General features: G+C 40.0%; 1 protein-coding gene and 1 long non-coding RNA gene across 2 annotated transcripts in view; one reads left to right on the forward strand and one right to left on the reverse strand.

Annotated features, from left to right (window-relative positions):
* The window catches only part of LOC140727647 (NXPE family member 3-like), a 29,642-nt gene extending 27,456 nt beyond the window's left edge, over nt 1-2,186 (forward strand). The window contains exon 6 of the mRNA XM_073045265.1: nt 184-2,186. Within this exon, the coding sequence (XP_072901366.1) occupies nt 184-728 (545 nt within the window). The 3' untranslated portion in view covers nt 729-2,186. The remainder of the gene's footprint in view (nt 1-183) is intronic.
* Nucleotides 1-14,243, reverse strand: part of LOC140727649 (uncharacterized) — a 70,378-nt gene that overhangs the window by 19,264 nt on the left and 36,871 nt on the right. The gene's annotated exons all lie outside the window — the stretch shown is intronic.

Here is a 14,243-nt window from a genome sequence, read left to right on the forward strand (position 1 = left end):
TCTAGTCTAAAATCAATCTAATGCTTCTCTTCTACATAGCCCTCCATATTTTCTACCATTCACACATGCTTATCTAAGAGCTTCTGAAATGCCCCAGTTTTTGTCAGAATTTATCTACTAATTCAAGGTCCAACTTATCAACTTGGTAATAACAATAATACTATGCTTATTTCCTGTTTTTAGGTCTCAAAAATGTAACTACCATGGTAACGGAAAAATATGGCCCGTACAACATTGTGGATGTAAAAAATGACATTACCATGCATTATTATATCCATGCCATACCAATTCGAATACCTTCCATTTCAATTGTGAACCTCCCATTCATTGCCAGCAAGTTGGATGACATTCAAGGAGGAAAGAACACAGTTATAGCCTTCACTATCTGGTGCCATTTCAATACTTTTCCGGTGGAGCATTACATCCGACGACTACAGAACATTCGGAGGTCAATTCTACGCTTGTTGGGTAGAAGTCCTGATACAGTAATTGTAATAAAGACAGCCAATGTCCAGGCCCTTTCACAAGGGATTAGTCTCTATAATAGTGACTGGTTCTCCTACCAGCTTGATTTAGTGATGAGAAGGATGTTTGAGGGCATCAATGTGGCATTTGTGGATGCATGGGAGATGACTATAGCCCATTATCTACCACATGACGTACACCCCAAGGAAATTATCATCAAGAATGAAGTAGATATGTTCCTTTCATACATGTGTCCTCTATAAGGGCAATAAGTGCTGCTTTAAGTATGTTGCAATTAAGTTCTAGTAATAATATGATCAACGTTTAAACCACCAAAAAATGTGATACCAGCATAACTTAGCTTCCTCAAATTAACATATGTTCAGCTATTTCCATACGGCTTCTCCTGAACATCTGCTGCAAAATCATAAATTCCCGGGATATAACATTTATTCCCTATATAAATTCAAAGCTGCAATCACTAACTTTCAACCAATGACTTTGGTTGTCAAGACTGGGTCATAGCTCTCATGCTCATATAATGGGGGGGGGGCAGGGAAGCAGGGTTCAGGGTTAACTGAAGTAATGTTGCAAGAAGTTACAGGTAAATGATGAGAGGTAATCCCCCAGTCTCCCTCCCCCAACCCCACAATCACAGAGTAGCCCTTGTATTTTTCATTTACATTCTGTCCTTTAGTAAACATATTCCAAACATGACTGAAGACTCCACATATTTATGAATGTTCCTCACCACCAAACCACACAAGGTCTCATTGGAATTGGAATTCGTGTATTATTGCCACACATACTAAGGTGCAGTAAAAAACTTGTCTTTCATACAAATGAATTCAATAGAGGGTAAAATGAGGTAATACAATGTAAAACAATAACAATGAAGAATAAAGTGTGACCGCTACAGAGAAAGTGTGGTGTAGCTTCCAGTGACAATAAGGTGCAAGATCATAACAAGGTAGATTGTGAGGTCAAGAATCCATCTTATCATAATAGAGAACCATTTAATAGCCTTGAAATAACTGTGTTGTAATAAGATTAGTAATAGTCTTATAACACAGCCTCTGGTTTGTTAGACTGCTAGGTTTTTGCGAGCAGAAGCTATTTCTAGTCCCTCCAATAGTGATGATGGCAACGTTCTGCCATTGTGCGTTAGACCAGGACAGTTTTATTGTGAAACAGAGCAATTCATTTGAATTCCCTGTTTGAAGAGAAGCACAGCTTTTTTTTAAAACTTTGGCCTGTTTTTCTTCAGACAGGCGCACTATCAATATTAATCTCTTTTGAAATGATATCTGGAGACATTACAGAAAAACTGCACATGGAGGACCATTTTTTCAAGGCAGAGTGACCTAGATGTGTTACTTCCATTGTCATCAAGGCAGATAGACACGATGGTGTGTGTGGCTGAGAGTGAAATTAAGTACAAAGTACACATTTAACTATCCTCCATTCAAAATAAAATTGAAACAACTTCTTTACCTAATTAGGCTTTCTCCACTACAGTCTCTCCCCAGAGATTTCTAACTAAATGAACTGTACAGTTCATGGTTTACTCTTAACCCGGCTATCTTATTCTTCAGCTGACAGAGTTGTCAATGAAATACTTGACTAATTTATAATTTGTAACACTAATATAATTATGATTTCTCCTTTGATCAACATGGTAAATGCTTCTTTGGCTTTGTTTTTATCTTTGTGCTTTATAGCTTAATTGCAATTTGTCATGGAGTTAAATTATTCATTCTTATTCTTTTGAAAAGTAAAAAATTCCAATGAATGTGATGAACAACTAAACTGCTAATTCTTTCAATGCCTTTCTTACCAAAGATACATTAAGGTATCCAACAGGAAGTTAGCATATTCTCTTGGTATTTAGAATGAAACAAATGGTGGCACTATCTGGATAAAGTAAAGACAATATGTCCAGAGGGAGCTAAAGAACATGGCTGGTGATATGATGAAAGGAGCATCTGATTTGTTTTTAATTTGGAGATATATCACGGCAACAGGCCTTTCCGTCTCTACAAACTTGCACAGCCCAATTACACATATGTCACCAATTAGCCCACTAATCCACAAGTCTTTGGAACGTGGGAGTAAACTGGAGTTACCAGAGAAAAACCACATGGTCACGGGGAATTCATTAAAAAATCCTTACAGACAATGGCAGAATGCAACCCGGGTTGATGGAGCTATATTAGCATTACACTAATTGTGGCACTACCATGCTGCCCAGAGATTTTTGCAAGTAGTCCGGAGTTAAAATAAAAGAAGAATCATAAATATTTACAAAAGAGACAGACATTCAGCCCCAAGTCCATGCTCAGTAATGGAAAACTTATTTAGATTATTTTTCTATTCTTGACCTGTAACATTGTAGCACTCAAGTGCTCATCCAGAAACATTTTACACAATAATCATTTTGGTGTCATTGACACATTTCTGAATCGGGATTCCTTTACAAATCATTAATTTGAATCGTGAAAAGCAGGAAACCAGCAATGAACTCTGTGGAACTTCACTATTTACAGCTTATATTCACTGAACCATTCCCCTTTATCTTGCATTCTTTAGCTCTTTATATCACATAACTCCATCAAATGTATTACTCTCCTTCTCAAATAATTCATCACACACAACTTTCCCCTTTACAAATCCATTGTGACTAGCTAGCATTGTTCTGAGTTATGATTTATCCCTATCCCCCAGTACTTTTTCTAACAAATTTACAGCCTTATATTCGGCTGTTCGGCCTCCAGTAAACTACTTATCCATAGCTTTCCTCCCCTTTTTTAATAATAAAGGACATTGGCAGTTTTCTAGTGCTCAGCACAAGGCTTGTGACAAAGATGAGTAAAAATGATGCCTGGAGCCTCCTACTTCCTTCCTCCCTTCACTCTTTTAGATGCTTTCAAAATCTGTCAAATAAATGTTTCTTAAATGCATTCTGCATAACTTGCTTACAATTATTGAATGTTAAATTTACATAAGTCTCTGATATATAGTTCAACATACTGTCTTCTAGGATTTTCAAATATAATGTGTTACCTTTTCAGTTATGACCATGCCATGAAGTCAATGGATCCTAACTGAATTAGTTCTCCCTACTGTCTGCACTGCATCTTGCCTGTGAGCATTGAACTTATCATTTCAGACATGATAGTATCCAATTACACACCAGTCTACTCTCAGAGGGAAAAGGCAGAATTCAAAGTGAGTGAGAGATAAAGCAATATACCAACTATAATTCCCTTTCATCAATTATGAAAGCTCCAAATGGGCTTCATATTCTTATCTCTTGGTTTATAAATGCTATTGATTTGGAAACCAGAGATCAGAGAAAATAGAATTTTATGAACTATATTTCTGAATCCTCTTATGCTTATGCAATGGGGTTCTGATCACGAAAACTAAATGGAACAGAAAGTTTTATATCAGATTTTAAGGAACACTAAAACATTTAAATTCGAGATGCAGACAGTTGGGTGTTTTCTCAAAAACAAACTGAGTGAATTGCCATGAAGCTGAGATTACTCAAATGCATTTGGAAGTGAAGATGATTGCAAAGCGAAGGTGCCATGCCATTGTCCATATGGTTGTCATGACCTACATCATAAACACAAGAGATTTTGTAGAATACCTACAGATTTCTGGTGGTCACAAAAAGCAATGTCACAGAAGAAACACTGAGGGTGGAAGATATTCTAAAATATAAAAAAATTACTATTTAGGATTAGATGGCATTGCTCTTCAAGAAAGGTCATTTTTTAAAAACTGGGAAATAAAACACTCAAAACACTTGCTTGAATATTTGTAGCTTTAGCATCCTTTTTCATCTAATCATTTAGTGCTGGGATAGTAAATGATATAATAAATACCATAAGAACTTGATAGAATTTTTTGAAGTAGAGTCAGCTAACTTCAAGGCCGATAAGCATTCAGGAGCAAACAAAGGCTATAATATTAGTTTGAACATGGTTAGTATAAAATGAGAGGGACTTTGGCAAATGTAAGGTCAGCATAGAACATGCTGGAACATGTCAATTTTAAGAAAGCAGATCAGAACTTTTGAAAAACTTTAGGATTGATATGTCACCAGGGCCATTTGGAAGATTCCCCAGATTGTGACAGGAAGCGAGAGATTGTTGGTGCTGATCTTTGCATCCCCACTGGCCACAGGAGTGCTTGAAGTTGGAAAATGGTGAATGTTATTCCGTTCTTCAAAAAAAAGTAATAGGTGCAGCAATTACTTTAAACAAACCAAAACAACTGAGAGACTAAGGCAGAAAACAGGCGCTGTATGATGCGTTTCCAAAATAATGAAGTTCTGAAGTTGAAAAAAGGTACTTTCTATTATTTATTATGAAATCAGCAAAGACGAACTAACTTATAGTGATAAAAAAACTAATTAAACTAAATTAGTGGTCTAGCAATCTTAATGTTCCAATTAGTAACATCAGAATTAGCATCTATACATATTTAAGCATTCCATTTAGTGTTCCAACAACATCCCATTTAGCGATCATCAGAAAATAACATTCTCGTGGCTTAGCCCCTCTTCACTAAACTAAACAACTAAGCACAAATATGAATACAAGAATGAGTACACATTAGCGGACCAATCAATTCACAGCGAGGGAACTTCGCACAGGTCGGGGAGAAGAGTTTTTTAAAAAAGGAGCATTTCACGGGGCTCAACTCATTAGCGACGGACCATTTGATTTGCAGAGAGAGATCTTCACATAGGTCGGGGAGAAGTGTTTAAAAAAGGAGCATTTCACGGGGCTCAGTGCATTAGCGGCAGACCATTTGATGCACAATTCATTAGCAGGGGCAAATAAAAGTAAAGCAGGGTCAAAGCAGAGCAGCCATTGTGTGAGTGGACCAGTGTAGGAGTGGGAACTTGAGGTTTCAGTGAAGAGGCACAAGTAAGTAGCAGGTAAGGCTTTTGTAGTGGTTGAATAAAAAGTCACTAAACTACAGCTAATTAAATAAAGTAGGGATGGATGATGCAGGATCAGGTGATGTGCTGTAGCTGCATGATGTGGGAGCTGGTGGAACCCATTGTGGTTCCTGGTAACCGCATCTGCAGCAAGTGTTGGCTGCTCAAAGAACTCAAGCTCAAAGTTGGTGACCTGGAATTGGAGCTTCAAACACTGTGACGCATCAGGGAGGGGGAGAGTTAACTGGATTCTCTGTTTCAGGAGGTAAGCACACCCATTAGATTAGCTGCCTCAAACTCGGTCTGTGGTCAGGGACAAGATGGTGTGCCTGAGAATGGGAGGGGAAAGATCCAGTTGTCGTGGTCCATGTGGGTAATAACATCAAGGAAAGAGGTTCTGCTTAGGGAATTTGAGCAGCTAGGGACTAAATTAAAAAGCAGAACCAAAAAGGTGGTAATCTTTGGATTGCTACCTGAGCCACGTGCATATTGGCATAGGGTCAAGTAGATTAGAGAGTTAAATGCGTAGCTCAAGGATTAGTGTAGGAGGAGTGGGCTTGAATTCATGGGAAATTGGAACCAGTATTGGGAAGGAGGGAGCTGTACCAATGGGACAGGCTCCACCTGAACCATGATGGGACCTGGATCCTAGCGAATTGCATAATTAGGGCTGTGGATGGGACTTTAAACTAAATGGCGGGGGGGGGGGGGGTTCAACAGATTGGAGAATAATGGATGAAGTAAAAAAGAAAAGAGTGGATAAAGATTAAAAAAAACATAAGATAAAAAAGAGAAAAGTAAGAGTGGAGTGAAGATAAGTCAAGAGCAAAAGAGTAGAAGATTATAAGATTTTAAAAGCACAATGAGTGTAAAGGCACTTTATTTGAATCCCCGTAGTATTTTTTTTTTAAGTCAGTAAACTTGTGGCACAAATCAGTACAAAGTGGTATGATTTAGTAACCATTACAGGGACATGGTTGCAGGGTGGAGATAATTGGGAATTAAATACTGTATCCAAGGATATCAGGTAATACAGAAGGATAGGCAGGAAGGTAAGGGCGATGGGGTAGCGCTATTAATTAAAAGTGAGATCAGGATGATAGTGAGAGACAATAGAGGATCTAAGGAGCAGTATGTTGAATCCATCTGGGTAAAGTTTAGGAATAGTAAAGGGAAAAAATATCACTTGTGGGAGTCGTAAATCGGCCACTGAATTACAGTGACACAGGCAATAAACAGAGAACTATCTGAGGCATGTAACAATGGAACAGCAGTTATCACGATGGACTTGCACGTAGATTGAGTGAATCAAGTTGGTCAAGGCAATCTTGAGGAGGACTTCATAGAATGCATCCATAATAGCTTTCTTGAACAGTATGTTACTGAACCTACAAGGAAATGTGTTATCTTAGATCTGATCCTGCGCATTGAGACAGGTAAAATTAATGATCTTGTAGTTAGGGATCCTCTTGGAAAAAGTGATCACAGTAGGATTGAGTTTCTCATACAAATGGAGGGTGTAATAGTTCGATCTAAAACCAGTGTATTATGCCTAAACAATGGAGACTACAATGGGATGAAGGAGGATTTGGGTAGTGTAGACTGGGAACACAGGCTATATGGTGGAATGGTTGAGGAACAGGGGCAGACTTTCAAAGAGATTTTTCACGGTGCTCAACAAAAGTATATTCCAATTAAAAGCAAGGACAGCGAGGGTGGGGAGAACCAGCCTTGGATAACCAAAGAAATAAAAGGCAGCATCAAACTGAAAGCTCATGCGTACAAAGTTGACAAGAGTAGTGGGAAACTGGAAGACTGGGTAAACTTTAAGAAACCAACAAAGAACCATGAAGTAAGCAATAAAGAAAGGGAAGATAGGTTATGAAAGTGAACTAGCACAAAATACAGATAGTAAAAGTTTTTAATAATTCTATGAAGTGAAAAGGGTGGCTAATGTGTACATGGGTCCTTCGGAGGACAAGAAGGGGGAGTTGGGTAATGAGGAAATGGCAGAGGCTCTGAAGGACTATTTTGTGCTGGTCTTCATGGTGGAGGACACATCTATAACCATATAACAATTACAGCACAGAAACAAGCCATCTCGGCCCTTCTAGTCCGTACCAACGCTTACACATGCCAAAGAGAGATATTATGGATGTGATGGGAGGTGAGGACCTCAATACATTAGCTATCACTAAAGAGGTAATGCTGAGCAAACTTGTGGGCCTGAAGATAGACAAGTCTGCTGGTCCTGATGGCATGCATCCCAGGGTACTGAAAGAAATGGCAGAAGTTATAGCAGAAGCTTTGGTGATAATTTACCAAAATTCTCTGGACTCTGGGCAGGTCCTGTCAGATTGGAAGTCAGCAAATGTCACGCCATTGATCACAAAAGGATTTAGGCAAAAGGCCCATTAGTTTAATGTCTGTAGTTGGGAAAATGCTTGAAGCCATCATTAAAGAAGAAATAGCGAGGCATCTGGAAAGAAATGGATCCATCAGGGATGTGCCAACACCGAGCTGTGCCAACTTTGTTCTTGGGAAACGTGGAGAGGACAATGAAGAACAGTTCAGCTGTGAGACAGTCCATTAGGTTTTGCACTAATTCTGTGTTGATGACTGCCTTGTGTCAGTGTCCTCAGTGGAAGGAACGATGTCATGATCTTGTATCTACTTGTGCTGAAGGCAGCTTTTGACTCACAAAGTGGGTAAGCAACCAGAAAAGACATGAAGGATTTGGATTTGGATCAAGAGATTCCTTCAGTGAAGAGAATATTGGGTGTGCTGTGGTGCATTCAGTCTGATACTTTCAAGTTTAAGATCATGACCAAAGATAATCACTCAAGAAGGGGAATCCTCTCCACAGTTAATTCCATCTATAATCCTTTAAGAATATTGAGTCCAGTGGTGCTATCTACTAAGAATGTCCTACAAGATCTATATAAGAAAGGGCTTGGCTGGGATAACACAATGCCAACATCAGTTGCTTATGAGTGGATAAGCTGGCTGGAAGAACTCTGCCAGTTGGAAGACTTCAAGGTTAATAGATATTTGAAACAGCTAAATTTTGGAGAAGTTACTGCTGCACAGTTACACCACTTTTCAGGCACAAGCAAAGATGTCCATGCAGCAGTGACCTATCTATTGTTGCACAATACACATTCGCAGGCGCATAGAGCTTTTATCATGGGGAAATTAAGGACAGCTCTATTGAAGTCACTTTCCATTCTTTGTATGGGAAACAACTTTGCCACATCCACTCTGTCCATGCCTTTCAACATTCGAAATGTTTCTATGAGCACTCCACTCATTCTTCTAAACTCCAAGGAGTACAGTCCAAGAGCAGTCAAACGTTCCTCATATGTTAACCCTCTCATTCCCAGAATCATATTAGTGAATCTTCTCTGAACCTTCTCCAATGTCAGCACATCCTTTCTCAAATAAGGAGCCCAAAACTGCACATGTTTCCACCTACCTGCCTTTTTCCCATAACCCTTAATTCCCCTACTAAGCAAAAATCTATCCAACCTTGTCTTAAATGCATTTACTGAGGTAGCCTCCACTGCTTCAGTAGGCAGAGAACTCCACAGATTCACCACTCTGAGAAAAGCAGTTCCTCCTCATCTCCATCCTAAATCTACTCGACTGAATCTTGAGACTATGTCCCCTATTTCAAGTTTCATCTAGCAGTGGAAACAACTTTCCTGCCACTATCTCATCTATTCCTTTCATAATTTTATATATTCTTATAAGATCTTCTCTCATTCTTCTGAACTCCAGCAAGTACAATCCCAGGCAACTCAATCTCTCCTCATAGTCTTACCCCCTCATCTCTTGAATCAACCAGGTGAACCTCCCCTGCACCGCCTCCACAGCCAGTATATCCTTCCTCAAGTAAGGAGACCAGAACTGCATGCAGTACTCCAAAAGACCAGCAAGGATCTGGGCCTTGTAGAAGCTGACTATTCAGAGATATTCCCTGAAAACAGTCAAATACAACATGAAGTTTTCGTTTTCTGGGGTGTATACACTTTTCAGTGGTCCAGTCACAGTCCAATCAGACTTCCCCATTACTGCATTCCAGATCCCCTGCTGACAGCATAACCTTTGGAGGTGACAATCTTCCTGAAAGTCAGTGTGAAATAACAAACCCTTCTTAAACCTTTTCTTTAGCTTTAGAGCACGGTGTTCAGCAATCTTCCTATTATTTGGCACGCTAGCCTCCTTCTTTCTCAAAGGCAAACCAGTTTGGTAGTCACAGGATTTGTAACCAGCTCCATGAACTTGTGATCTTCTATTGACAAACCAGGCTGTTCGTTCTGATTGCGTGCAGGGAAGTCAGCCTTCAACTGCTGTTACCAAAGCTCATCCAAGTTCAACACTGGGACTCCGTTAGCTGCGAGCTGTGGTTGTGCACAGTCTCTCCCAGCACCATTGTCTCCTTTGTGGTCCATTCACAGCCAAACCCAGCATTGTTCCAAGCGCATAAAATCCATTATTAACACTGAATCACTTGAAATGACTCCAGTGCTTTAGGCACATTTGTTCCCATTAGCAGCTCAATTTCTGAATCAATCTCTGGCAAACGGATGTGCTTCAGCTGAGACCATTGCCGGAGATCTCTCTGTGTGAAATATTTCCTTTGTGGACAGGCATTTATCCTGCATATAAATATCTGGTAGTTCACAATAGCTTTTACTATTTGAGCTAACAACATCCAATCCGGAAACAATGTAGCTGCTCACAATCTTCTCTTGACACATGGTGTGTAAGAGAATGTGTCCCCTCTTTCCCGTGAGGTTGAGCTTGTTCATTAGGCCCAATGTGCAGAATACACCTGTGCCTCCGTGATCCAGGAAAGCACAAGTAATCACTCGTTAACGTCCTGTAAGGGTCTCGGCCCGAAACGTTGACTGCTCATTTCAACAGATGCTGCTCGACCTGCTGAGTTCATCCAGCTTGTTTGTACGCGTTGCAAGTAACCACTGTCTTGGACTTCACTTGTACTGGAACCATGAGAAGTTTACAATCATGATCACCTGTCCCTGTAAGACCATTAGATACCAGGGCAGTACTCATTGATTCTTTCGCAGCTTGTTTTGATTCTACACCCTTTTTGTTAGAGAGAATATGAAGTATGCCGAGATGCTTGCCACTGCGTAACTTGTATGAAGGACATTTCCTGCAGTCCTTGCTGATATGTTCTGTACACAAACAGCCAAAGCAGGCACCGCTTTCTTTTAGGAAGGCAATATTCTCACTATGAGTCCTTTTCTCCAGCTGACAGCATGAATCCAATAAATGTTCACCTTCGCAGACCAGACAAACCCTTTTGACTGACAGGCCCATTTCCCCTCCATTAGTTCCAGGTTCAGTTTTAGCTTTACTTCTCACAGTGGCCACAGTAATAACAAAGCCTTAGCCTTTTAGCCTTAGAAAGGATTTGTGACTGAGTTTTGTTTATAGCTTTGCTTATTGCAGGTGAAATAGCATCCTGTATATTCCCAAACACCGGGCGTGTAGCAATCTTTACTTGCCTTTCTATAAAATTAACAATGTCAGTGGAAGTAATCTAATGGTTGTCCTTTCTTGCAGTTCACCATTCTCCATTTATCCCCAGGTGTATAGGGCAATTTCTTTAAAACAATCGACATGTTGGCAAGATTGACCAGCTTACACATGTTCTGCACTACTTCCATGGCATTGCAACAGCCTCCAAGAAAAAGACTGAAGAGCTTCCACATCTTCAGATTTGATAGGCACCTAAGAAAGAGCCTTTTGCATGATGCAGTTTTATGTTCATTACCAAAATGCTCCTGTAACTTTTAGATATTCTTTCTTAGGGTCAACATGTTACCAACTTCCAACAAGTTCTCTATGGCAATCTCTAGTGTTCTGTTCAAGGAAATAAAGGCAGTCATGACAGTTGTCAGTCTTGTCTTCAACACTATTTTCAAAGGTCCTCATGAATGCATGAATCTGCAATGGATTGCTGTCAAAGATTGAATCCCTCTTTTAGGCAAAGATGAAATGCATTCTCATTGTACCAATAAGGTTATTATTTCATTTTGCTTCCTCATAATATTAATAATAATATTCTTACATCTATCATCTGAAACAAGAGTGTTTCCATGCTGTAAGTGGAAGTCCCCATAAGCCACTTGAGCTGTTGGATTTGGCATAGGCTCCAAGTGCCTGATCAGTGCAAGCTGAGAGTAAACATCCTGACCTACCTCTTGGGGATCTTATTCATGTTTCACAAACATTTGAGGGAAAAAACGAATCATTGATGTTGAGTGTTTTTGCTTTATTTTGTGCCTTTCCAATATAGGGACTCATACCCTATGAGTCTCCTGCTAGAGTACTTTTAGCACTCACCTCACTTGAAGCTCATAGCACATCAACTTTGGCCACCTGTGAGGCAATTTCTTCCTGCAACTTAAGCTTGTCCTTCCTTTCCAATAGCTTCTCCTCTTGTTGCAAGCTTGTCCTTCAATAATCACTGATGTGTGATAAATGCATCTATATCATCCTCTGTTTCAGTGTCTGCAGAGGCGGTATTAGATCCAGAAGATGCTCTGTTTGCAGCAGAATTGAGCATTGACATTTGACACACTGTCATTCAGGTCTACGTCGTCTTGTGGGTCCTCTGCTATATGGGTAGTCAAAACATGCCTTGAAATTTGGGAAACATTGTCTGATAGAAGGTGAGACATATTCACTTGTTGCAGCAACATGACCTTCAATACAACATGTTTGATTCAACCATGGTTTCACATCCCCTACGATTGCACTATGATAGCGATCAATGCTTGAAAAACATCCATTTTATCTTTCCTTTATTGAGTTTGGAAAGCAATGAGATTAGCATGTAATGTTGCTTAGCAACAACATCACAGAGATCAGTCAAGTTTTCATGATGCTATTGAACTTCAATAGTTCCATTTAATATCTCAGAACATATACCATATACATCCCGAAGTTCTTCTTCACAGACTTCCACAAAAACAGAAGACTGCCCCAAAGAGTGTTTGGCAGTAAAAAAGGTTAGAAACCCCCACCCCCACAAGCAGCAGCAAAACAGTAACCCTTCCCGTCCCCCACTTACTTCAGCAAAAAAAAAGCATCAGCACCCTCATCCACCAAGCAAGCAATAGCAATGTCCCCAAGAAAGACCATGATCTGTAGCACAACAAAAACTAATTATTCACCCAATCATTCTACATTCAACAAACTGTCAGTGCATCTAAAGTGCTGGACCAGACAAACCACTTTCAATTCAAACATCAGCAACTGGAATATTTCAGCACTTCAATGAAACAAAGCGACGAGCCCTCCAGCAACACCACATGACTAAGCAACATTGGGCAGGCAGCACTGACCGTTCAAAACTGTGTTCAAACCAGAAATTTGCAGCATGAATCAACAAAAGGTCATCACTTGCTGCAAGCTGCTTCAGCTTCACCAAGCTATCCGAGGCAATCCTTTGCCATAGACTGGTCTTGTTTGGTATGACTATTTTTTTTTGGTAGACAAAATGTCATCGTCGTCGTGGCTATCCCTCGAGGTCAAGGATGATGGTCTTCATTCCGTTTCCACAGAGCGAAGATGCCTGTTCGTGTATTTGTTGAACATGTACTTAATGTTGCACTCCAAGAAGCACACAAAACTTCACAAATCAACCAACTGATTCCAATGGCATGGAAACGACAACGATTGGAGCTGATGGAATTGTTGCTGCCTTCATCCGCCTTCACAGCCGTTGAGTTCAAAGTAACTTGGTCTGCCTGTTCCACCATTGAGGTCTTGTTTGGATTGTTCTTTGTCAGGGACCTCACCCTCGACCTTACCACCATGGGTGACCCTACCAGGAGCATAGCTCCAGACGGCTTCGCTCTCAGGATCTCAGGACCACACAAGCTTCTCCATCATGACAAGGTGACAATCCACAGAGAAGTGACAAAATGTCACGGTTAATTTAAAGCAAAGCAAAACCACTGACAGACTAAGCCAGGAGATTGTCATTGTATGACACTTCCAAAATAAAAAAAGTTCCAAAATCTAAAAAGGTACTTGGACACTTTATTACAAAACCAGCAATGATGGATGATCTGATGGCGATAAACTAGCAAAGCTAAATTAGTAATATAGCCATCTTTGTGTTCAAATCAGTGATACTAAGCATGTTTATTAACAATATCAGATATAGCGTTCTATATCTATTTAAGCATTCCAGCAACATCCCAATTAGCGATCCAATAACTGTCAACAAATAAATCATTTCCTGTTGCTCAATGCCTCTCCACGAGACTAAACTAAACAATACTCATTTGCTTCTACTGTGCTCCAAACCACATAACAGATTACCATAATACACCTGTCACAAAATAGGATACAGACAGAAAATAGGTATCTGTTTGACATGGTAGGCTCATTCAGGTAGTCAGGAGACATGAAATCCAGGGTGCATGAATATGAAATTGGTTTGACCATAGAAGGTACAAGCAGCATATTCTACTTGGAGGTCGGTGACCAGTGGTGTTCCACGGGGATCTGTTCTGGGACTCCTGCTGTTCCTGTGATTATTATAAATGACTTGAATGAGGAAGTGAAAGGGTGCCAAGTTTGCAGATGACATGAAGGTCAGCATTATGGATAGTATGGAAGATTGCCATAGGTAACAATGGGACATTTGATAGGATGCAGAGCTAGACCAAGAACAACAGGTTGAGTTCAATCTGGAAAAGTGCAAAGTGACACACTTTGGAAGGTCAAAATGAAGGCAGAATACAGGGTTAATGGTGAGATTCTTGACAGTGTA

This window comes from Hemitrygon akajei, chromosome 5 (assembly GCF_048418815.1).
Source record: "Hemitrygon akajei chromosome 5, sHemAka1.3, whole genome shotgun sequence".
In the NCBI taxonomy this organism is placed as follows: Eukaryota; Metazoa; Chordata; class Chondrichthyes; order Myliobatiformes; family Dasyatidae; genus Hemitrygon; species Hemitrygon akajei.